The sequence below is a fragment of the Miniopterus natalensis genome, chromosome 12 (genome assembly GCF_054644295.1).
Source record: "Miniopterus natalensis isolate mMinNat1 chromosome 12, mMinNat1.hap1, whole genome shotgun sequence".
Taxonomy (NCBI): Eukaryota; Metazoa; Chordata; class Mammalia; order Chiroptera; family Miniopteridae; genus Miniopterus; species Miniopterus natalensis.
In genome coordinates this window covers 46,912,064-46,938,641 of record NC_142092.1, presented here as the reverse complement: position 1 = coordinate 46,938,641, position 26,578 = coordinate 46,912,064, and the positions used below count along the sequence as shown (strand labels likewise).

Here is a 26,578-nt window from a genome sequence, read left to right as displayed (position 1 = left end):
GCCACAATTAGTAAATTGAGAACTCGAAAGTGTAAAGGAAAAGCCAGAAATACTGCGCTGAAATGACTATGTAAGAAGAGTGTATTCACACCTGGAGAAAGAAAATCCACTGGTGGAATAAGCCTACCCTGTAAACAGAGCAAGGTCCCTGAGCAGTTGGGGGACAGTGGGAAGAGACACTGGCTAGAGCTAGGTCAGGTAGTTTTATACTGGACTCAGAATAAAGGCATATTATAAGATTGTTCTCTTAAGATGATCCCATGGATTTCTCAACTATTAAGATTAGTTTATATAAACAGTAACATGAAATCAAAATCTGAAGAAGACCCAAACATTGGGCCTAAAATAGCCAACAAGAACCAAATTCCAGGAATATTTCCCTGGGAGTTCCTAAGTGAAGGGTGTGTAATAATAGCCCAATTGACTATACCACCACCACCCCTGGCCTCAAGTCACTATCTCTGAGGGAAGAGTCTCTCTCACTAGGAAAGGTTCTCACTGTGAGTTTCAAAGACAAACTAAGAAAGAGGGCCAGGATGGAAACCAGGCTTTGCTCTCTAGGGATAAGGGTCATGATTTCCTCAGAACACCACCAAACTCCAGTTCTGTTTCTATCTGCCCCTTGAAGGCAGCAGGTCCCCAAGCCAGCAAGAAACAGGGCCCTTCCCACCCTAAAATGAATGGATCCAAAAGAAACTTCACAATCAGGTCGGTCAAAGAATGATGAGTGCTCTGGTTTGAAAAAGAGCTCTGTGATTAGTTCATCTAAATGGTTACTATAGCTTTAAGGGGGAGTGGCGGGTGGGGAGTGGCTGAGGATCCCCAATCTTTCCCAGAGTGCTTTTAATTTCTCTAAAGTATACAATAAGTCATGAAGGAGTATCCTGCTGACCACAGCCCAACAATGAACCAGGAGGGGTTAGGATGAAAGCTCATTCCTAGAAGGTAACACCAGAGTGTTCTGTACTCTATAGAGTTTATCTGGCCAAGGTCCATGGAAGTTACAAGCAGCAGTGAGCTCTCCTGACAATGGAAGCACTTGACACAGAGACAGTAATTTACCAAGAATGCTACTGCTGGGACCTTACTCTTGCTATAAGCAGGCCGAGGCTCAGCTTTCTACCAACTAATAGCAGGCTTGTTTTGGTATCTGAGAGATCCCACCAATACAACCAGGCTCCTTTCTGGCTCTAAATACTGTCTTTGATAGGCTGTCATTTTAAGAATCTATAGACTGGTATAGCAAAAGGTTCTTGGACTTCCATGGTTTCTATCCTAGAATGCAACAATAATATTCTGTGCTGCTGAAACAACCACATCAAGAGCTAAGCCTATACTCTGTGACAAAGTAATCTCACTGCATGTGCAACTTTTTTGTGTGACAATCAGATTTTCTAAAAGATGAAAAGATGTCGCTAGCTTGGCTGTCTTCTGATTACTGTCATCAGAGTCAAGTTTGGGGAAAGGCAGGGATTTGATATTGCTTACTGCAGGAATTGGGGGGAGGGACACTTTGGAAGACAGCAACATCTTTTTACTATTTTAGGCAACTTTTTAATCAACCCATACTCCAACATTAAATCTGAATTCCCACCTTCCCCTTCCCTCTCCCCCTCCCTTTGGAGAAAACTGCAAAATTCTTGGGGGGGGGGGGCAGTACTAAAACCTATAGGTTTAAAAGTGACAAATTTCTGTTTTGCCTGGACTTCCAATACAAATTATCTCTCAGGTACTAAGGTACCACCCAGTCTGAAGAAACAACCTCAAATTAGCTGAACCATGGTACACACAAGAACCAAACTTCAAGGAAAAATGAGGTAGGGAGAAGATATAATGAAGAGTACCAAACAAACATCAAAAAAAAAAAAAAAATGAAGAAAGGTAATAGGAAAAAGTTAAAAGATACAAAAAAGGAAAGCCTTTTAAAAAATGCAAACACAAGACATGCAGCAAAGAAACTGATTAGGCAGGAAAACACTATTCACATGACATACATTATCTTTTCAAAGGAAAAGACCAAAGGACTCAGGCAGGAACAAGCCCATATCAACCAGGGTAGGTACAGAACTAATAATCCTTGTCCTCAGAAAAATAACCAGAACTACATATACTTATATAAGCAAGGTCAATTTGGCCATGCCCATCTTGCCCTAAACCTTGAAAAGAATGTGAAGGTGGCAATTGCTGGGTAGAATTTAGAAATCAGACCTTTAATTTAGTGGGATTTAAAAGGCTTACCGTGGGACCTGTATTTGTAGATGAAGATTCTTCTGTGCACACAGACAAGACAGAGAGGGAAGGCATCTGGGAGATATCAGAAGGGGTCAGAGTTGGCACCTCTGTGTCACTGTCCAAGTTCAAAACTGAAAGCCCAAGAGTATGATGACCATTGAGTTCACTGGCACTGCTTTGGGTAGAAGGCTTTAGGGAATTCTGAAACGTGCCACTGCGGAGGCAGGATGTGCTATGGAAAGTGCTTGCGAGCTTGGCTGTCTTCTCATTACTGTCATCAGAGTCAAGTTTGGGGAAAGACAGGGATTTGATATTGCTTACTGCAGGAATTGGGGGGAGGGACACTTTGGAAGACAGCGACATCTTTTCGCAGTTGCCCAACTGTGGTAAGGTTATAAAGCCATTGGGTTTGTGAAGAGGCTTGAAATCTAGTGTTGCCCGCTCCAGGGATGCCAGGACCTCTTCATCTTGTAACACAGACCCAGAGCCCCCTCTAGGCAAGTTATTGTCCAATAACTGAGCCATAATGGGTCCAGTGGTTCCTACCAGAATGTTTCTCAGCTCTTCCTTCTCATCAATAGTTTTTAACTCGAGATTATCAAATGGATCTTCTTCACACTCAAAGTCAGCAGGATTGAAATCTGCCTTTGTGTGGGGTGGGCTGAGAACTTTCTGTTTCATGGCACTGCTGCTGACCCGAGTCGGGGTAAGGATGCTGTTGTGCTGTAAGGTGGCAAGGATGGGGTTAATAGGAGGTGGCATTGTGGCTGTACTTTGAGTCTTGGAGAAGCTCATTTTGTTATCACCCTCCGGGCCACTCTTAGAATTCACGTTAGCTTCTGCTTCCTCAGCCTTGCGATCTGCTTCCTGCTGGACTTCTTGGATTTTCTTAATATCTTCAGCCCATTCAATGGTTTTCTTTTCCAAGGAGAAGTCATACTGCAAAGATATATCAGAGAAACAAGGGGTGAACCCAGATGGCTGCCCCTCCCCAATGCAGCATTTAAGGGGTATTGGATGATCTCCACTCAGGAGGACTAAGGCCTCCTAATCTTATAGGATTTAATCAAAGTATGCTCCTCAGGCCATTTCCCTTCCTAGAAGTCTTCATTGGTGGCTCAAAGCTTAGCCACCTCCTCTACGAAGCTTTCCTGATGGTCTGTTCCTTCCTCTGAACTGTTATAAAGCATCTGTCTCTATCATTTGATACAGAACACATGTGACCACAGTAGCTTTAATCTTTCTCTAAACACTTCCCCAACAATATCACAGGCCTCTTGTGGGCAGCAAACTGGGCTTTAAGCCTTAAGGTCTCTATTATCTAGCACATGTCCTAATAAATAATGTGCTCAATAATAACAATCCCTAACATTTAAGAAGCACTTAAAAGGTACCACAAATGATTCAAAGCACAGTTTATGTAATAGCTCTCTAGATTTTCTCAACAACCCTTTAAAGTAGGTACTACTGTTATCATTCTTTACAAAGGGTATGCCCAAGGTAATAAAAGTTGTTAAGTGGTAGAGCCCAGGCAATCTAAAGATTCTACGCTTCTTAAACCACCATCAAATTATAATGAACAGATTGTGCTCTAAATGCAAGAAAACTGCTATTAAGAAATCTAGACATATTCAAATTAAGATTTTACAAAGTAAATTGCACAAGGATTTACTTCATGGTTAACTTAACAATATCTTAAAGTATAGCTAAATTTACAAAAATTTCATTTGCACACTTGAAAAAGTACACCTATTATATAGAAACAAAATTCACCTAGGAATAGAAGATAACAAAACCTATGGTGTTCACTCTAAAGCACCAAAGCTAATCAATGTCTTGTGTGCATGTTCAAGGTTGGAGACATATTAACAGTAAAAAAGAGAGGGAAAGCAGAGAAAAGAGAGTAGAAGAAACATAGTAATAAACCACCTCTGGTCATTCCCAAGCTTTCCGCTTCAAACAACACAAGAGAAGCCTGGAAATGCACATGTCAAGTTTATTTACACCCCTGAGCCAGCTGCTGGGCCTCAGAAACACCTGGGCTACCAGAAACTGAGGCTGTAACCAACTTCCAGCTCCCTGTAAACACAGGTGTCTGATGTTTTACTCCCAAGAATAATTGGAAATTTCTTTCCTTTAAAAAAAATTTCACTGAGCTTTTATTTTTTATTTACTAAAGTAATGTAGAATATGTGGAACATAGAAAAAATACAGGAAAAGATAGCAGAAATATTACAGTGAAAAAATAAGAATGTAGTTTGAGTGTACTATAATACATAATAACAGCAAAAAATTTATGGAGTACCAGAAACCAGAGTAAGCATTATAAGTGCATTATTTTATTTAATCCTTATAGCAACCTTAAAAACTAATTATCCCCATTTTATAGAGGAAATGAGGTTTGGGGAGTTTAAGCAATCTGTACAAGATTACACAGCTATTACATGGCAATTCCAGCCCATGAATGAATGACAACAGAATCTACTCTAAACCTTGACACTAAAGACCACTGTGGCTACCACCACCACATTCAATGAAAACTTTCCAGACCATGGCTGCAAGGGTTATGTATGTTTTTTGGGGGGTTTTGCTGACTCCCCTTGATGAATTTTCAACTGAAAAATTGATATGTATTACCATGTAATGGCAAATATGACAAAGTTATAGGAAGCTTCAAGCTAGCTGTTTATGGCTCTAGGTCTGACTCTTCCTGCATAGGGAGGGATCCAGCATCAATACCACAGCCAAATTCCCCACGGAGACCCCAGGCAGTCAAAACTTAACGCTTTTTCTGCAATTAGAGAACAAAACATTTCAGCTGGCCCACACAGGAATAGAGCTCAGAGATCCCCTTTTGTTATTAGTGGGTGCTATGAGTATAGTGAACACTGATCAAATAAATAGAAAATTCACAGCATTCAAAACAAGTTTCTTTAATGGATCAACAAAGTGATGAATAATATGAGAACTAATGAAAGAAGATGAGGGTGTTTTTTAATCATATTGCTAATAGTATCCTGCACACACAGAGGTGTTTACTGAATATTTGTTGTTATCAATAAAAGTCACCAGGCAAACAAAACAAGGTAAAACTTTATAAGAGAAATCTGTATCTTTCCTGGTCCACTAAAGTCTCCACAAACAAAAGGAATATCAATCAATTTAGTATTCAAAAATATATAAGATATTCAACATCATTAGTAATTAGGGAAATGTACATCAAAACCACAGTAAGAGACTACTGCACAAGGATGTATAAAGACAGAAAATAACAAGAGCTGGAGAGGACAGGGAGAAACTGAAACCCTCATGCAGTGTAGGTGTGATTATAAAATAATGCAGCCACTTTGGAAAAGTCTGGCAATTCCTGAAAAGATTATCGTTACCATATGACCCAGCAATTCCACTCCTAGGTATATACCCAAGAAATGTGAAAGCATATATCCACAAAAAGACCTGTATACAAATGTTCATAGCAGCATTATTAATAGTAAAAAAGCAGAAACCACCAAAATATCAACTGATAAATAACAAAATATGGTATTATCAATACAATGGAATGTTACTCAGCCATAAATAAATGAAGTACTAATACTTCATTCATACAACATGAACAAATCTTGAAAACATTATGCTAGGTGAAATAAGCCAGTTACAAAAGGCTATATGTTATATTATTCCATTTAAATACATCCAGAATAGGCAAATTTAGAGAGACAGAAAGTAGATTTAGTATTTTGCAGGGGTCTGTGGGAGAAGGGAAAATAGGGAGTGACTGTTAATGGGCACTAGGTTTTTTGGGGGGTGATGAAAGTGTTCTGGAAGACCATAATGATGGTTATACAACTCTGAATATACTAAAAACCACTTATTTGCACATCTTAAAAGGGTTAATTTTATGGTATGTGAATTATATCTTAATAAAGCTGTTGTTTTAAAAAATATAGCTGAAATATTCCCACTATGATTACTCACTGCATATAGACTGAAAGATATAACAAAGAATACTTTTTAGAATAACAGGCTGATGCCTTAGTAAATCCCCCAGAAACAAAACAACTTTGACAGAAAGTGTATTTAAAAAAATCTTAAGTCACAGGAAGAAGTGTCTGAATAAGTAGTGTACTTTACTCTTTTTCCACTTGACTCCTCTAAACTGTAAACCCCTTGAGGACAGTGATTAAGGCATTTCTCTCTATCCTCAGCCTAACAGAGCACCACTCAAAAGCAAGAATTCAATAAATGTGTACTGAGGGAAGAAAGGAAGTCACATAACATAGGGCTATTTGCTGCTTTCAAGAAGTAATTCTATAGAGAGAGAGAATTTATATATAACTGAGCTTTAAAGATGAGAGGGTTGAGAAAGAAGCTTTTGAGGGGATAGCATTTCAGCACAATTCCAGAAGAGCAATAGCTTTCAGTATGGTGAGAGAGAAATATTCCAAGTGGAGATAACAGCTCATGAGAAAAAGCATGGTAGACAGGTAATATACAAGTATGTTCAACTAATTCCAAGTAACCTAGTTTGGAGGGAACATGGATAGACTAGGCAGTAAAGGGGGGAGACAGTCAAGAGAAAAATATTATCTAACTTGAGTGATTGAGAAGATAATGAGGATATTAGTAAAGAAAAGGAAAAGAGGTGAATAAGCAAGTCACATAGGCAATGGGCATTTGTTTCGGACAAGGCACAGAATCCCAGAAATATGCAACCTAACAAATTACACAAGATCGTAACAGACATACAAGTGTGTGTGTGTGTGTGTGTCACACACAATGTGAGCTAGGCAATAACAGAAGCTACAAGAAATACAAATAAGAGAGAATATTTTTTTTCTATTTCACTATACATCAAGTTCTTATTCATCAAATTTTTAAATGCACTAAACTTTAAAAATCACCACTTACCTGTACTTCTCTGACAACCTGCAAACAATCAGGCAAGGAGAAGCCAATAGGTAGACCAACTTTAGCTGGTGTTTTGAATTTGTCTCCTATCTTAAATGGGACATCATCAAGGTAACTGAAAGTCCCTACAATCAAAAATAAAGTAGAAAATATCAGCAAAAATCTTATTATTTGTTTTGCTATAAGTTTATGTTTAGGATACCACATTAATTTATGCTATCCTAAGACTAGAAGTTCCTTCTCTGACTGCTTACCTTCTCCTGACCCTATATCTCTAAAGAAGAAACCTAATTTGATCATAGTAGGGTTTATTTTCAATTACACATAGTATAAAAGCCAAAGTACTCATAGTAGCCCAAAAGGCCTCCTCAATGCTCACAGCCTCTCTGCCTTCAACTCCTAACTTACTGCACTAAGTCACAGTGATTCTCTGTTCATCAACCATAATATTCAAACATAAGTCAAAAATTCTGCACTGGCTGCTCTATCCTGGGATGTTCTTTGCTCAGATATTCATGTGACTTATTCCATTACCGCCTTCAAGTCCTTGCTAAAATGTCACTTTCTCAGTGAGGTCTGCCCTGACTACCCTATTTAAAATTACTACCCCACCCTTACTGCAACACTCCCATGTTACCATCTATCTTGTCTTCCCCCATAGCAGTTACTACCTTCTAACATAGTATATAATTCACTTTTTAATTATACTTGTTGTCTGTCTTGCCCAATGGAATGTAAGCTCCTTGTAGGCAAGTATTTTAGACAATTTTATTCATTGATGTAGTTTCAAAACCTATAACATTGCCTGGCACATATTGGGCATTTAGTAAATACTGCTGAACTGATGAAAGAATCTCCACAAAAGAACCACCTTGATTAGGATTTCTCTACTTCAGTAGGAATCACTTTTTAGTTAATATAAAGAATTACTCTAGGTTTTTTCTGGTTTTGTTTTTAAGGCTACAATCTGGACAGGTGTGAAAATACTATAGAAGCACAGCACTTATGAAAAAGGAAAAACTAAACAAGACCATGGGAATCAGAATTGAATTACCAGGATACATAACTAAGCTGCTTTAACTCCCTAAAGGTTGTCTGCCTATTAAGCTGAGTAGTACAGAAAGAACAGGACACCATCACAGATTTATAGGATAAGATCAAATGAGAGGCTCTTATATATGACCCTCAATATCAATACACTCTAAACTGGACTATGGTTTCTTTTCTGGACTAGGTTTGTGGCTAAGTTATTGGCAGGCCATCACAGACAATGAAACATAGTTGATAAAATGAATTTTGCTTTTTGAATATTAGCTACTAAAATAAAGCATATTTCCGGGCCTCACACTAATGTATTTTCTTGCATACTCACAGACAGAATAAGACAATGTACCTCTTCCATGAAGATGACTTCTCTCCCTTCTAAAAACTCTTATCAATTTAAAGACCTATCAAGGTCAAGATATATTTGTAATCTTGTCATCATTCCCAATCCTGATGTAGATATTGCTCTGATATACCTGAAACCCTCTACCAGGAAGAAGACCCCTGCTTCTACCCCAGCCAGAATCAAAACATTCTGCCCTGGCCAGTTTGGCTCAGTGGATAAAGCGTCAGCCTGCAGACTGAAGGGTTCCGGGTTCAGTTCCGTCCAAAGGCATGTACCTTGGTTGCTGGGTCGATTCCCAGCCCGGTCAGGGCGCATGTGGGAGGCAACCAATCGATGTGTGTCTCTCTCACATAGATATTTTGCTCTCCCGCCCCCCCCTCCCTGCCCCCTTCCACTCTCTCTGAAAAGCAATGGAAAAAATTTCCTTAGGTGAGGACTTAAAAACAACATTTTAACTATTCCTCACTCAGCTTGCAAATTAAGTCTATAGCTATTCAATTTAACAATTTTTCTAGGGCATAACCATAATTATTAACACTCTAGGAAAATTTCCAAGTGCTGTTTTCTCAGCTGGCAATTCCTGTCACTCTTTACGTGATTAATAATTTTTAGTCCTTTAAGAATGAGCTTTAAGAACACCTCCCTTCTCAATCTCAGAACACCTAGTTCATACCACCTCAGGTCTTACCTCTGTGTTGTTAACAGTTCGTTTCCTTTAACTTCACCCAAAGATTATGAGTAAGAATTTGAATGTTCCTTAATAAAGGGATAAATGTTTCATATCTACATCCCCCAAGTTCAGTATAATGTCTGGCAGATGAGATTTGCTCAATAAGTAAAGAACAAATAAAGTAGACAAGGTCTTATACTTCTTTCATATTTAACTCTCACCCCCACATTCACATTCAATTGATATTTATTAAAATTCAAAATGATTTACCTAAAATGCAAGGCTAGTCATGAAAATGTTTTAATAGAGTACTCAAGCAAGACACAAGCACATTTCTAAGATTCTGAACAAAGTGAAAAAAATGTAACAGGTGCAAAAAAAAAAAAAAAATCAGGTAGCATCACAGCTTGCCAACAAAACTAAGTGCTGGTTACAACACTAAAACCTTCTCCCACTTATAAAATGCTTTAGTTACAGAGATTAAAAACAAAGTTCTTTTTAATTTAAAATTTTTTTTTATCTGTCTTCCATGAAAACGGATGCTCAAATGTTCCTGGAAGTTATATTCTAACTTTGGCTAGTACCCTAATTAACTGGAAACAAAGCTGAAAGTAGCAATTTCTAAGCAGTATTGGAAATAAGACAATCAAGTTAACAAGAAAATGAAGTCTTTTAAGAAAATTTTAAGTATACATTCAAAGTAACTTAATTATATGATACACACATATTACAAAAAATCCTATCCATAGTAACACAAGCATATACAAGTATAAGAAAATCTATCCACATTAATACTAACAAAATTTTCTTAAACAGTTCTATTATATGGTAATGGAGAGTTGGGGGAGAGGGGGCTACTTACAAAAAATACTAAAGATATCTGAGCCAAATGAGAATATCTTTCAAGAAAGGTGTTCAGTTTCCTTGCCTACCTTTCAGTTAGAAAACTGTAACAGGGTTGTATACACTGACGACTTAACATTCTATAAATGGAACTAGGCCCTAGCTTAGGGACAGACCAGATCAACACCTTTAAACACCTTCATTAGCACCAATTACAGGTATCTGCTTTAAAAAGCAGTTTCATTTCACTTTTAACAAAGCCAATGCCAAGGTTATTTCCTTAGTCCTTTAAACTCTGTTAACAGGGATTGAGCACTGTGTGATTATTGGGAAGAGGGGAAAGAAATACAGAGCAAAAAGGCATTTAAAGAGATGGCAACAAAAAAAGCAACCTTTTGAATAATGGACATTTTGAATAATCATGATGCTGTGAGCATTACAAAGAATATTTTTTGCAAATATAACCATGCCTTAGGAACTACTCATTTTTTTCAATATCTATTTAAACACATCAATTTCTCTTTTTTTCTCAATACATCTTATTTTTTAAAACAGATTCAATAAAAACTCAACCACATGGAGCAGAGAATTAAGCAGCACTGTGGCTAACAATTTCCTGGCTCACCCCAAATACCTTTAGTTTCAGTCTTTATTACTGAAAATCTTTCTAAAATGTCTGAGCCCATCTACCTAAGTTCAATTTAGGGAAAACAAAAACAAAAACACATATCTCGGATGATTGTAGATGTGGCAGTTCTTGAAGTCAGGTTCTGCACATCACTTTGCATTATGCCATGGTGGAAGACACTGGGCTGCGTGTGTAATGACTCATAAATTCTGGGAAGGCTTCATTCTGTTCTCTTTCTTTCTAAACTGCTAATAATGCTTATTTTGTGACCCACTTGTTTTTCTGGGGGGGAGGGGGGCTACAATTCCATATGGAAGAGAATTCCTAAAGGTAGCAAATAAATTATGATTAATTCATATTTTAATGTTAATTCAAATTCATTCAAACAGATTTTTGAAAAAGAACAGGTCAAACTTAAAATTATGTGAAAAATTGCAATTCCATGATTGGGTATCACTACCTTAAAGCCTAAATCAGGTAACACCTGCAAAATCAGATAGTCAATCAGGCAGGCAGGCAGGCAGGCAGGCACGCACGCACGCACGCACGCACACACACACACAATTACACAGAGATCTGCTAGAGAATATGAAGTAGGAAGGAAGTGTTACTCACATCCTAACAACAAAATCAAGTCAGACAACCTACAAAATGTGCTTTCTAATATACACTGCCTGGCATTCAATAAAAAAGTAAGACACATGAAGAAGAAAATGTGATTCATCAAGAGAGGAACAAGTCATCAGACCCAAATCCAGAGATGGCTAAGAAATTGGAATTATTACAGAGTTTTAAAATAACTATAATAAATATGTTAAAGGATCTAATGGAAAAGGTGAACATGTGTGAGCAGATGGGGAATTTCAACAGAGATGGCAATACAGAGACAACTGGAGCCCTGGCCAATAAAGCCTGCAACCAAGGTATGTGCCCTCGACTGGAATCGAACATACAACCCTTCAGTCCACAGGCCAATGTTCTAACTACTGAGCCAAACTGGCTAGGGCCAAAAATATTTTATTTATAGATCCTTAATTCTTTAAGTTTTTCCTATGCTTAAATTTTTTATATTTTTACTTTTGTTGTTATTGTTAATCCTCACCCAAGGACATTTTTTCCACTGATTTTTAGAGTGTGTGGAAGGGAGGAAAGGATGGGGTGGGAGGGGAGAGGAGACAGAAACATTGATGTGAGAGATACACATTGATTGGTTGCCTCCCGCACACACCCTGACTGGGGCCAGGGACTGAACCTGCAATCCAGGTACATGTCCTTGACTGAGTATTGAACCCATGATCCTTCAGTGCTCGGCCCAACAGTCTAACCACAGAACCATACTGGCCAGGGCTATTTTTTTTACTTTTTAAACTTTTTTGTTACAAACTAATATAGAGCCCTGGCTAGGTGGCTCAGGTGGTTGGAGTGTTGTCCCATACACCAAAAGGTTGGGGGTTTGATTCCTGGTCAGGGCACATATCTAGGTTGCGTGTTCAATCCCAGTTGGGACACATACAAGAGACAACCAATCGATGTTTCTCTCTCCCATCGATGTTTCTTTCTTTCTCTCTCTTTCTCTCCCTTCCTCTCTCTCTCAAAAAACAATTAAAAAAATAATCCTTCAAAGAGGATTAAAAAACAAAACAAACCTAAGACACAAACACACACATTAGCCTAGGCCTACACAGGGTCAACAGGAGCATCAACATCACTGTCTTATACTTCCATATCTTGCCCCACTAGGTCTTCAGGGGAAATAACACGCATGATAACAATGCTGCCTTCTAAAATACCTCCTGAAGAACCTGCCTCAGGCTCTTCTTGAAGAGGTGTCACTCTTTTCAGAAATATGTCCACAGGAGTTTGCTTGGTTTGTTTCTTTTTTCATCAGATTTACTCCTAACCAGATAAGGCACCATAAACATTCCTGTTAATGAAAATCTTGCAGTGTTGGGGTCCATGTTTTCAACTTAAGGAGCTTGTTAAGGTCTACAAAAGCTTCTGCTAAACCTTCCACTGTAAATTTTCTTGGGGGTTATTTTTCTTCTGCAGTTTCGCTTTCTCTTGCCTCTTCTTCAGCTACATGTTCCTGTTCCAACAATTCATTAGTCAATTCCTCAGGAGCCACCTCTAGGAGATCCTCAATGGCATTCTCACCCACACCCAGATTAAAGATGTTTGCCATCTCAACCACAGCTTGTTGATTTTTGCAACCTCCTCATGCTTGGCAAATCCTCTGAAGTCATAGATGAGCCTCATGAGTGTCTTCTTCCAGATGCCATTCATATATTCCTTGGTGACACCACCCCAAGCTCAAGCAAGGTTCTTGATGCAGTCACAGGTGTTGTAATCTTTCCAGAATTGCATCAGTGTCTTCCTCAACTGCAGGAAAAGCCTGGGCAAATGTCCTCCTCAGGCGGTAGGCCTTAAAAGCTGCTTTAACTCCTTAACCCATTGATTGCATCAAAGAGTGGTATTTGGAAGGAGATTGGGTTTTGGAATAAATATTACCAATAAAAGGAGAATGTCCAGGAGCATTATCAACACTAAAAAAATCTTGAAATGTATGTTACTTCCCAAATAGTACTCCTCCATTTCACTGGCAAAGTAATTCAGAAGAGCATCTTGGAAGAGGAGCTTGGTCATCCATGACTTCTGTTTCTACAGTACACTGGCAGTGTGTGCTTACTAATATGCCTGAAGGCTCTGGGGTTCTCACTGTGCCAGATCAAAAAGAGTTTCAATTTGTAGCCTGCAACATAGCCCCCAAGCAAGACTGTTCTTTCTTAAAAGCCTTGAAACCTGGCACTGACTTGGCCTCCTTAACAGATTAAAGTCCTTTAGACATCTGCTTCCAGAATAGGGAGGTTTCAGCCATATTGAATATTTGCTCTGGCAAGTAATTTTCCTCCACAATCAGCACATCTAGAATTTCCAAAAGTTCTTTAGCTGCCTTCACATCAGCACTGTCAGACTCACCATTCACTTTTTCATTATGTAATGAATAACAATTCCAGAATCATTTAAACCACCCAGAGCTAGCAGTAAATGCAACATCATAGTCAGGTCCAGCCTTTTCTTTTAACATCGCAAACAAACTTTTGGCTTTGGCTATGATCATCACAGTGCTGAGAGGGTAGATACACTTATATGTCTGGTCTTCAATCCAGGTCATTAGAAGTTTCTCCACGTCTGACATAAGCCCTTCTCAAATTTTTGTTACTCTTATTGCCTTCAATGAAGCAGGTCTTTTAACAGCTTCTGTCACTTTGTTCTTGTTCTTCAAGATTACATGATCACTCTTAATTTCATTTCTAAATCAATCACTCAGTGTGGCTGCTTACTGAGACATTAGCAGTGGATTTTTGTACACTAGTGGCTATCACGAGCAAAACAACACAAGATTAAATCAAGCACAAGAGAAAATGATGCAATCAAGAGATGCAGTAAACATGAGATGTTTGAGGCTGCTCCCAGCATAGCAGGGCATAGTTTTACAACAAACCTTTTTTATATAAATAGAAACACTATACTCAAAAATAACAGTAAAAAGTATTATACAGTAAATGCATGAACCAGCAGCATAGCTGTTTACTATCATTATCAAGTACTGTATATAACTGTATGTGCTATACTATTATAAAGTGGCAGTGCAGGAGGCTTATTCATACCAGCATCACCATAAACACATGAGTAATGCACTGTTGTGCTACATTATGACAGCTACCACATTACCAGGTGATAGGAATTTTTCAGTTCCATTACAATTTTATGGGACCACCATCCTATATTCGATCTGTTGTTACCAAAATGTCATTACACAGCACTTTACTGTACTTTGAAAGAGCCCTGTAATAATCCTTAAACTATAGGATAACTTACCTGGCAGATCTGATGCCTGACCTGTTATATAAAATGCAAATTCCACAGTTTGAATGACTTAACTCCAAAAGGATTTAACAAAATATATATAAGTAATAAATGTAATATGTACATGGCGATTCAAAATATTAAAGCTGTTGTATAAAGTATATAAGCAAGTTAACACCACACTGACTACTGCAGCACCCTGAATCACCTGAGTGATACTATCAAGCAACCTCATAGATCAGAAGAGCAGACACACATGTTGCTAAGCTGTCTAGCAAATCATTCTTACAATGACATGATTTATAAAATGGAAGATCAGCCTGGCCGGTGTGGCTCAGAGGCTGAGCACTGATGCAGGAACCAAGAGGTCAGGGCACATGCCCAGGTTGTGGGCTCGATCCCGAGTGGGGGGGGTGCAGGAGGCAGCCAATGAATGATGTTTCTCTCTCATCGATGTTTCTATCTTTCTATCCCTCTCCCTTCCTCTCTAAAATCAAAACATATAAAAAATTAAAATAAAATGGAAGATCAGTTTTAAAACCCCTTTAAAAATAAGTGTGTTGTTTGGATATTTCTGGTGTTTGATTCTTATCTCCTACTATACAAAAAGAGGTCTCTAACTGTAACTTCTTAGGCACCTCCATTCCTCCAAAGTGAGGATAAAAATGTTGTTTAATGTCATATCTTAAAAAATGACAGTAAACTATTAGTCTCTAATGCAAAATTGTAACTACTACTATTGATACTTCTATAATATATTGATCTACTAATCATGACTTATTTCATAGTATATTACTTCCTTTGGAGGGGGTGCAACTAAACCAAAATATTATAAAGTGTTAACTAAAGGTTTAGAATTTTTCACACCTGAAATGGAGAATGATAAATACTTCAAAATACTGCTAAACAACAACAAAGCCCTTGCTGATATGACTCAGTGGTTGGAGTGTTGTCCTGCGCACGAGAGGGCTGACGGTTCGATTCCCAGTCAGGGCACATAGCCAGGTTTTTCAATCCCCAGTCACGGTGTGTGCATGAGGCAACCAATTCCATCAATGTTTCTGTTTCTCTCTCTCTCTCTTTCTCTCTCTCTCTCATCAACAAAAAGCATTCTCAGGTGAGGATTTAAAAAAAAAGAACAGCCCCAGCTGGTTTTGCTCAATGGTTAGAGCATCAGCCTGAGGACTAAAAGGTCTCAGGTTTGATTCTGGTCAAGGACACGTACCTCAGTTGTAGGCTTGATCCCCGGCTCCAGTTGGGGTGCATGTGGGAGGCAATCAATCGATGTCTCTCTCACACATCAATGTTTCTCTCTCTCTCTTCCCCTTCTCTGCCCCCCACTCTCTCTGAAAAGCAATGGAAAAAATATCCTTGGGTGAGGATTTAAAAAAAAAAAGGTGAAGGAATTAAGAAATACAAATTGGTAGCCACGGAATAGTCACAGGGGTGTAAATTACATCATTAGGCATGTAGTCAATATTGTAATAACTATGTATGCATACTTGAAATATCGGGGGAATATCTTGTGAAGTATATGATTGTCTAACCACTACACTGTACACCTGAAACTAATACAGAGAATAATACCGAATGTAAACTGTAACTGAAAAAAAAATTTCCAAAGTAAAAAAATATAAAGTTATCTGAAGTCCTAGGGAATGTATATGCTACCTTGTTATACAATTTTATTTTTCTCAAGCTGCTAATTTAAATAAACAAAAAGGAGCACTTAAATAAGTGATTTCAAATTCTCTGATCAAATCAAAACTCAAAAGCATAACATCTAATAGTCATTCTACTTACCATGAAAATCTGCACCCAACTTCTTAGAAGCCATTTAGAATCTGAAAAACAAAGAAATATTTCTTAGGTGCATGATGCCTTGAGAGAATATAAACAAATCACTACAAGAAAACTGAGCCCTGGCTGGGTAGCTCAGTTGGTTAGAGTGTCATCCTGATACAACAAGGTTGCGGGTTTGATTGCCAGTCTGGGCACATACAAGAATCAACCAGTGAATGCATAAGTAGGTGGAACAACAAGTCAATGTTTCTCTCTCTCCCTTCTTCTCGCTCAAAAATCAATAAAAATACAAATAAAAAACTTTGAAAAAAGAAAAAGAAAACCGAGGCTATAAAAAAGGTGAATAAAAGGTGACAGGACTGACAGTCCTCAAACTTCTCAGTTCCAAAGTCTCAAAAAAAAATGCAGAAAGGGGAAGAAATTGGTTTTCTAGAGAAAAATTAAACATTTCTGAAATCTGCATGTTCTGAAAAAACAATGACAATAGCATACCAGCCACTGACCAATTTACATACGAACTATCAAAAGGGAAAAATTACTAAGCACACATATTCCTGATATAAACTGTGTCAATAATAGAACAAGGAAGATATTCCACTTTACTCAGTTATACAAATATATATCTTTTACTGGCAATTAACTATAACTATTAAGACTGAAATTTCTAAAGTGGGGAATGAATGACATACAACCTTTTGTACTGTTTTAATTTTGTATAAAATTCAAAAGAAATGAAAGGGGGGAAAACATAAGACCACACATCTAGCTTGATTATCGTTGTACTTTCAACCCCTAGATAAGTAGGTACAAAGTCTTTTTTTTGCACAAATACTCTGAGCTCTCTTCAACCTAGTTTATCTCCCGTGATATGGTATAGTATTTATACCTTTAACTTACCAAAGACATAAGCAGAAAAAATATTAAGAGTAAGTATATGAATGTATAGTATAGTATCTATTAGCCTGCATTATAACATATTGCAAGGCATCACAGTGAAAATGATTTATTTTTCACTGAAAGTTTAAGCGAATATACTGCATCTATCTTGTAAAAATTACTCAAAACAATTAAACTCTTGCCCAGCTGGGCGTGGCTCAGAGGTTAAGCATCCACCTAGGATCCAAGTGATCAGGGTTCGAGTCCCGGTCAGGGCACATGCCTGGTTGCCGGCTTGATCAATGACTCATCATTGATGTTTCTATCTGTCTCTCTCCCTCTCCTTTCCTCTCTCTGAAATCAATAAAGATATATTAAAAACAACAACAACAAAAAAAAAACAGACTCTTGCACAGGATTTTTTTTAAGTATTTTTTTTTTTATTGTTGAAAGTATTACAGATGTCCCCCCTTTTTCCCCTCCATTGAACCCCACCACCAGGCATCCATCCCTGCCCCCCTCGGTCTTCTCCACACTATTGTCTGTGTCCACAAGTCATGTATACATGCATCTAAGTTCTTTGATTAACCTCTCTCTCTTCCTTTTAGTATTTTTTTAATCCTCACCCACAGATATGTTTTTATTGATTTAGAGAGAGAGAGTGGGAAAGAGAAAGAGAGAGAAATGTTGATGTGAGGGAGAAACATTGATTCGGTTGCATGCAGTACGCGCCCCAACCAGGGACTCAACCTGCAACCTAGGTATGTGTCCTGACAGGAAATTAAACCCGAAATTTTTTTTATTTTTAATTTTTAATATCTTTATTGATTTCAGAGAGAGGAAGGGAAAGGGGGAGGAAGGGGGAGAGAGAGAGAGAGAGAGAGAGAAACACATCGGTGATGAGAGAGCCCCCAACCCGGGCATGTGTCCTGACCAGGAATCATACTGCGATCTCCTGGATCCGAAACTGATGCTCAACCACTAAGCCATACCCAGCCAGGCCAGCCAAATGATTTTAAACAAAGGTACAAAGGCATTTCAAAGGGGAAAGGTCAGTCTTCTCAACAAATGGTGCCAAACATTCATATGCAAAAAAAATAAATAAATAACCCTTGATTCATACCTTGCCCCATATATACAAATTAACTCAGAAGGATGGAAAGATTACAGCTAAGGGTTACAAGGGTTCTTTTTGGGGTGATGATAATGTTCTAAAAGGAACCTGTGGTGATGATTATACAACTTAATAGTCTAGCCACTGAACTGTACATTTTAAACGGGTAAACTGTATGTGGTATACTCATACACCACAACACTATGGATGAATTTCAAATGCATTGTGGTAAGTGAAGGAAGCCAGACTCAAAAGGTTACATACCATGTAATTCCATTTATGATATTATGGAACGGGGGACAGAAAAGTAATCTAGCTACTAGGGACTGATAGTGGCAGAGGGAATTAACTATAAAAGGGAATACAGGAAATTTTTTTAGGTTGATAGAACTGTTCTATATTTGATTGTACTACTGGTTACATGACTATACACATCAGTCACAATTCACAGAACTAAAAACTAAACAGGATAAATTTTACTATATGTAAACTATATTTCAATGTTTTAAAAAGTATATATACCTATCACACTGAAATTAAATAAAATAGAATCACTGAATAATACTAGTAATATTTTAACCCATCCTAGTGGAAGGATATTTCATTTTTTAAAATACCAAAATTCAAAATAACAAATTATACAGCTGTACCAAATTCTATTAGTATGCTTTCTGCCTGATGGACAAGTGTTTTCTACAGTGATGTATACGGTTTCTAACAATGGACTTCTTCCCTATTTAAAAGCAAAAATAAATTGTAAGTCAAAGTAAATCAATTATACCTCTCTTAGCTTAGGAAAAGACAAGTTAAAAAGTGCAAATACAAGAAACATTATTTTAATACTATGTCTTTAACTGGTAAAATACCTTCTAAACTTAGAATACATAGAGCAAGGCTAAAACAGTTTTTAAAATGCAGTCACCATCACTAGCAGGATTTCTCTATGGGATGATGAAAATGTTCTAAAATTGACTGTGATGATGATTCCAAAACCCTGTAAATGTACTTACACACTATTTTTTTAAGAGATGGGAACACTTCCTAACTCAGTTTTTTTATTGATTTTAGAGAAAGGGAGATGAGAAGGAGGGAGGGAGAGAGAAAAAGATGGAGGGCGGGGGGGGGGGGGGGAACAGCGATGTGAGAGAAACATCAATCAGTTGCCTTCCTCCCACACCCTGACAAGGGATGGTACCCGAAACCTGGGGGCATGTGCCCTGACTGGGAATCAAACCCACCACCTTTTTGATGTACAGGACAAAGCTCCAACCAACTGAGCCACACTGGCCAGGGCTAAACCCTACTGAATTGTATTCTTAATAGGTAAATTGTATGACATGTGGGTTATATCAATAAAGTTGTTACCAAAAAAAAAAAGAGTAGCTCTAAATTTGGTAAGCTGTGCAACTAAGAATGATTATTTAGGTATAGAGGAAAGGAAAGTAACAAATGAGTGACATCTTTTCACTTTCATAATGGCTCTTATGAATGGAATAACTAGAAATGTTACTTACTGGTAAAAGAGAATTTTATTCATTAATTTTATAATCTGTAGGATAATAAATTAACTTTCTTTAGTGTGTGTGTGGGGGGGGGATGCAGTTACCAAACCAACAGAACAAACCACTTCCAATAGCCCATTCCTGATTCTAACTTAGACAAGGATATTTCAGAGGCACTTCCCTAGCTTATTTTATATTCCAACTTATCTAACTGTTCTGCATTAGGCAGAAAGTCTTAACTATAGCAAGAGGCATATATTAGTACTAATGTCCAGTGAACTCAGAAGTGTAGGGCTCCTCATATTAAGGACTACTTGCCAGCAAGTGTCATTCAAGTATAGTTTAAAGTATCAATAGCAAACAATTATGCCATTTCTATTTCTCACAGAGAGTTTACTGGTTAGCTAACTGCTATGGACTTAATAACAATATTGAGCAGAAGACAAAGACTATACTCAACCCCTTTAAGGATAAAAAGTATTATGTAAAAAGCATTCTCCGATTTCAAAAGAAACAAGTCATATTTTTAAAATCTGTGAAAAGAAAAAAATCAGAAAAGTCCTACCTCTAGGTGGTAGGACTGAAAATAATTTATAACATTTTTCTACAGATTCTGATATTCTATGGCAAACAGGTATTATTTTACAATTTCTTTAAAGGTTTATTTTTAAAGTTTCAGTTTGCAGCAGGATGTGGGGATGAAGTATTCTGGCTGATAATCTAGTTAATAGAAAGTTAAAACTATAAAGTATATAGATCATCAACTTTTAAAGAACAAATGATTTAACCTTTTTACATGTGCAGAAGACATTTCATAGGCTCTTACAGTCTCTAGAGTCATCATAACATACATAAATCACAACAATACTTAGAGACTTAAATCCAGAAGCAAGATTCTTGGCAGCCTGAACTTTCCCACACAGGCACATACCAGAAATGTGTTTTTCTAAATCTCTGCTGGGAAAGAAGCAGTATCAAATCATTCAGCAATGAGAGCTGTGAATATGCTCTGACAGGTGCAAAAAATGAGCATTTTCATCTCTGTGTCCCTAATATTTATTGATATTACTGGATATCAGCTGTTATCGAAGAAGCAGCTGTTTTTGAGAGGTAAATGGCTGGGGAGAGGCTGCTTGAGCCTTTAATTTAATAAATAATTTTGCAAACAAGCTAACATCAGGGATGTTTTAAAGAAGCTCCACCAAATTTAATGGATTAATGGCTTTTTTAAAAAGGATCTACCAAAAGACAACCCACAGAATGAGAGAAAATATTTGCAAATTATATATCTGATAAGGAATTTGTGTCTTGAACATACAAATAACTACAACTCAATAATTTTAAAAAAATAACCCAATCCGAAAATAGGCAAAAGGATTTGAAGTCAATTATCCAAAGATATACAAATGACCAAGAAGTATATGAGATGTTCAACATTACTCATTAGAGAAATGCAAATTGAAAACTCCTCTCCCTACCCTCCATGTTAAAGCATGCACATTATCTAACACAAAGCAAAATTTCTATTAAAGAAAGAATAGTAAATGAAAATTAAAATATAGTAACCTTTACTACTAAATAAAAGGGTGTAAATTCTTTAAAATTATGCCTCGACAGAGCTGATAAAATGTAGATTTCCTAGGGAGTTCCTAATATTAAGATGATCATTGAATTAAACTCCTATTATATTTTCCACAAACCTTAAGAATACAAAAAAATCCATATTTGAACACTTACAGTAAAGATTTTTCTGTTTGATATGCAGTAAAATTTCACTGCCTCTCAAGCATCTTAATAGCTACTTAGGATCAACTTTATAAGCTTCTTCATAAACTTCCTATATTTTACTTAATTATAACCATTTATTTTATAATAACTTCCTATAATCTAAATGTTCAATTACAGAAAATGAATAAATTATGAAAAATTCAAAAGATGGGTCATGATAGCATTAAATGTTTACTGACAGCATATAATTAATGAGAAATAAGTATAATTTTTAAAATGTTTTTACAGGCTGGATTGAATTACTTTAACTATGTAAAAAATGTGCACAAAACAAGACTGAAGAAAACACATATGCCCCCCAATGTATAACTGTAAATGCACACAGGGAGAAAAAAATTCATAAGCAAGCATAAATTTCCACCAAAAAATAAATATAAAGATGTCTATTAAAGGCAAAGTATCAAGAGAAAAAACAATCACACACAGTATTCATTCATAAACTTTACAGTAATAAAATGTAGAACTCCCTGAAGCAACCAGGAAATTCAACAACAATGTTCTGTTTTGCCAGTTCCATGCCACTTAAGTTCAAATGCTACAGAAAGAAAACCTTATAACTTAAAACTTGAATCACTGATTAAAGACATCTAAAAACAAAAAGAGATAGGGAAATAGGTAACAAGAAGAAAACTGCAGAGAAAGAAGGAGGCACTAGAGTGCAAGAGGCAGAAGACATGGAGTAAGGAATAGAAAAAGGGAAAGATGAAGAGAGTAGGGGAAGGAAGGTAGAAGAAGGAGACAAGGAGAATGATAACAAACATCATAGCAAGACCCAGGCCCTTTCATAAGGGGAAGAGAAAGCCCAAGGGCAATTGTATTAATGTTCTCATTTTCTTTCTTTCCTTTCTCCTATTATAATTAAATTACTATTACATGAAATGACACCCTACAAACAGCTTCCCAATACACAACAGCAATTTAGTATCTCAGTAAGTTATCACAGTCACATTTATACTACAAGAGCTGCAATCAGAAATTTCCCAAGATACAAATTAATCCAGAAAATTCTCCAACTTACAGAAAAAGATGGTTTTGGGGATCATCAAATTTCAAGTCTGAAAAAAAAGTTAACACCCATATAATTATCACTCATACCAACATCTATACAACAAAAATCACACATTTAACTATTAATATGTCAATACTAGGCTATACTACATGAGAAAAAGCTTTCCTCTCAGTGGTCCTGGCTGGTGTCAGCTCGGTTGGGTGTCGTCCCATGCACCAAAAGGTTGCCAGTTTGATTCCGTCAGGGCATATGCCCAATTGTGGGCTCAATCACTGGTGGGGGGTGTGCAGGAGGCAGCCAATCAATGTTCTGCTCTCACATCAATGCTTCTCTCTCTCCCTCTCTTTTCCTCTCTCTAAAAATCAATAAAAGTATTTTTAAAAATGAAAGAAAAAAGAAATGTGACACTTAAAGAATAAAAATATTTAAAATAATAAAATAAAATAAAATAAAAATAAAACAAAACAAAACAAAATAGGCAGTTTGGAGGGGGAGGGTTTCCGCTGCTCTATGGTTGCCAGCTTTTTATCTTGCCAGTAAACATCTTGAAAATTACTACTGTGTATAGTAGATGATGATATCACCTATCTTGAATGCTGAAAATTTAATTTGGAAACATGAACATTTTCCCTTCATTTTATTCTACCCTTATAGATTTATTCGGGGTTGACTGGTTACTCAGTCTACTACCCTTATTTTACTGATGAAGGAACTGAGGTTCCAAAATGGCTCTGAGAACTGAGAGGAAAGCTTTTTCTCATGTAGTATAGCCTACTATTGACATATTAATAGTTAAATGTGTGATTTTTGTTGTATATATGTTGGTATGAGTGATAGTTATATGGGTGTTAACTTTGTTTTCAGACAAATCGATCTTTCTCTTTCTCCTCCTCTATCGCTCCCTTCCTCTCTAAAATTAATTTTTTTACAAATTTTAAATGGGAAGTTAGGATAGGAAATGTTACAGAAAAGACACCTTTGTTTTTAAAGTTCAGGAAACAAAATCATCAACGGTACCTCTCCCTCTGAACGTTACCAACTAACAGATTTTGATTCAGATTATTATATATAGCAATCTACATAAGATTGTCACGTGATAAAAGCTCTACTTCTAAAGCTGAAGGTACATACAATACATACACAAAAGAATCTTCCTTCTACATTTTACAACTGAGAAATCTTAATATGAAAGGATTCCTAATAAAGGAACACAAAGCATACAGCAGGTCCTTTGACTAATCTTAGTTGCTTTATAGGTATCTATCAAAACAGGCTATCATTTACCTCTCTGATAACAAAACTCAACATATTCTACTTACAATTTTAAAAATATTAATAATATATTAAATGTTATTACCAAATGAATCTAAAGGATCTTAGATTCAGCCCAGCCAGCATGGCTCAGTGGTTAAGCATCGACCTAGGATACAGGTTCGATGCCCAGTAAGGACACACGGGTGGCGGTCTCAGTCCTCAGTAGGGGGCGTGCAGGAGGCAGCCAATCAACGACTCTCTCATCACTGATGTTTCTATCTCTCTCTCCCCCTCTCCCTTCCACTCTCTGAAATCAATAAGGACATATTTAAAAAAAAAGATTAAATAAGATAGTGCAAGTGTTACCAATGTCTACTGGCACCTTCTCATCTTCCTAAATCTTAACCTTATTTTAATATGAGTAGTTCTTATACTTACTCTAAAGAACAAAGCTGCTACCAAAAGGCCATCACCAAGTAAGAAACCCATTCAAGCCCTAGTCAGTTTTTCTCAGTGGTTAGAGCGTCAGCCTGCAGACTGAAGGGTCCCAGGTTCGATTCACATGCAAGAGGCAACCAATCGATGTGTCTCTCTCACATCAATGTTTTTCCTTTTCTTTCTTTCTTTCTCTCCTCCCTCCACTCTCTAAAAAGCCATGAAAAAATATCCTCGGGTGAGGATTAAAATATATATATATACTTATATGTATATGTATGTTTATGTTTATATATGTGTGTGTATATATGTATAATTCCAGCATACATATGTACTGAATCTTTTGAAATGCCCCTGGAAAATAACCAAAATTCTACCATACTCCAAAGAATAAGAAAGTCTTCCATTAAGTCTCTCCTCTTACCATCACATAAAGTTCAGAAAAGTTTTAAAAAGAATAAGGATATTAGTATATTTTATTTTAGACTGAAAAAGAAAATCATAGCACATTACAAAAACTTCAACACAGTGGACAATGTCTATTAACAAAATATTAATATTACCATGTTCATATCCAAGTTACTAGAACCAAATTACTTAAAGTAATACCCCAGTGTCTAACTGGAATTACCAACAACAAAGCCAGAAACATACATATTGATTTGCTCTATCACAGAAGCAGAAACTCTGTCAAAGTGCTTAGGAAATTCCAAATACAGAGGGTTTGCTTAACATGTGAAATTTATGTAACTACTTCTAATACAAATATAAACATAAATCTTAAAAATCTTATCTCCCCAATACAATATTATAAACTCTTTCAATACAATGCACACATTATCCAGCTAGGTGCAAGTCAGTTAACTTATCTATAAGTACTGTACATTATTTCCAGAAAAGTGGAAAATATTGGCACTGTAAGCAATGCAGGAAGTTTGGCAACATGCCTATAACACAATAAAGTCACAGATGGCCAGCCTAACAAAAAAATCTGAATACCACTGACTTTAAATAAAAAAGCATCAATTCTTTTCTAAATAATAACTAAGAAAAATTAAAACCAAAAGCTAATTCTTTGCAGAGGTCAGTAAAACTGGAGAAACCCTAGGCAAATTTCATTAGAAGAAAGAAAAAAAAGAAAAGCTGATCAGGAATGAAAGAGGGAACATCACTATAGATCAAATGAACCAATTTCTTCAAAACACAAAATATCAAAGCTCACCCAAGAAGAAATAAATAGCCTCAATAGCCCTATATCTATTAAAGAATTAAATTTGTAGGTAAAAACCCTATCATAGCCCTGGCTAGTTTGGCTCAGTGGTTAGAGCATCAGCCCTCAGACTGCAGGCTCACAAGTTCGATTCCCAGTCAAGAGCACGTAACTCGGTTGCAGGTTCCCCACCCTGGTCTGGGCACGTGCGGGAGGCAACCAATCGATGTTTCTCTCTCTCTCTCTCTCTCTCTCTCTCCCAACACTACTTCCTCTCTTCTACTGTCTCTAGAAATCAATGGAAAAGATGTCCTCAGGTGAGGATTTAAAAATTAAACCTTTCATAAAGAAAACTCATGGTTCAGATGGCTTTGCTGGTGAAGTCTACCGAACATTTAAGGAAGAAAAAATACCAGAAGCTCTTCCAGAATATTAAAAAGGAAGGAATACTTCCCATTCTATAAGACATATATTACTTTGATACCAAAACAGCCAAAGATATTACAAGAGAAAAATGACAGAACAATATCCCTTATGAACATAAATGCAAAAATTCTTTTTTTTTTTTTGCAAAAATTCTTAACAAAATTTTAGCAACTCAAATCCAACAATATACAAAAAGCATAATATATCATAATGAGTTAGGGATCTTCCCAGGAATGCAGATTGGTCAAATGTATTAAATTTTTTAAAATCAATGTAATTCACCATATTAACAAACTAAAAAGAAAAATCATATGATTATCTCAATAGACACAGAAAGAACATAAAATCCAGTAACTATCCCTCAAAAAACTTTCAGCAAACTAAAAATAGAAGGGAACTACTTCAAGTTGATGAAGGGCATCTATAAAAAAACCTACAGTTAACATCATACCTAAAAGTAAAAGAATTTTCCCTTAAGTTCAGAAATAAGGCAAGGATGTCCACTTTCATCACTGTTATTCAACATTATACTGGAGATCTAGCCAATGCAATAAGACAAGAAAAAGGAAAGGTATCCCAATTGGAAAATAGCAAGTAAAAGCTGTCTTTTTTTTCACAGACAT

The 26,578-nt window shown here is 36.7% G+C and overlaps 1 protein-coding gene across 4 annotated transcripts in view; it reads right to left on the bottom strand.

Annotated features, from left to right (window-relative positions):
• The window catches only part of UBAP1 (ubiquitin associated protein 1), a 38,304-nt gene that overhangs the window by 5,544 nt on the left and 6,182 nt on the right, over positions 1 to 26,578 (bottom strand). The window contains exons 1-4 of one of the 4 annotated variants that reach the window (XM_016222857.2): positions 22,640 to 22,686; positions 16,342 to 16,382; positions 7,141 to 7,265; positions 2,239 to 3,171 (exon numbers count right to left, since the gene is read on the bottom strand). In XM_016222857.2, the coding sequence (XP_016078343.1) occupies positions 2,239 to 3,171; positions 7,141 to 7,265; positions 16,342 to 16,375 (1,092 nt within the window). In that variant the 5' untranslated portion in view covers positions 16,376 to 16,382; positions 22,640 to 22,686. Of the gene's footprint in view, positions 1 to 2,238; positions 3,172 to 7,140; positions 7,698 to 16,341; positions 16,383 to 22,639; positions 22,687 to 26,578 lie in introns of those variants that run through there. The other 3 variants (XM_016222856.2, XM_087822754.1, XM_016222855.2) reach the window with 3 other exon arrangements.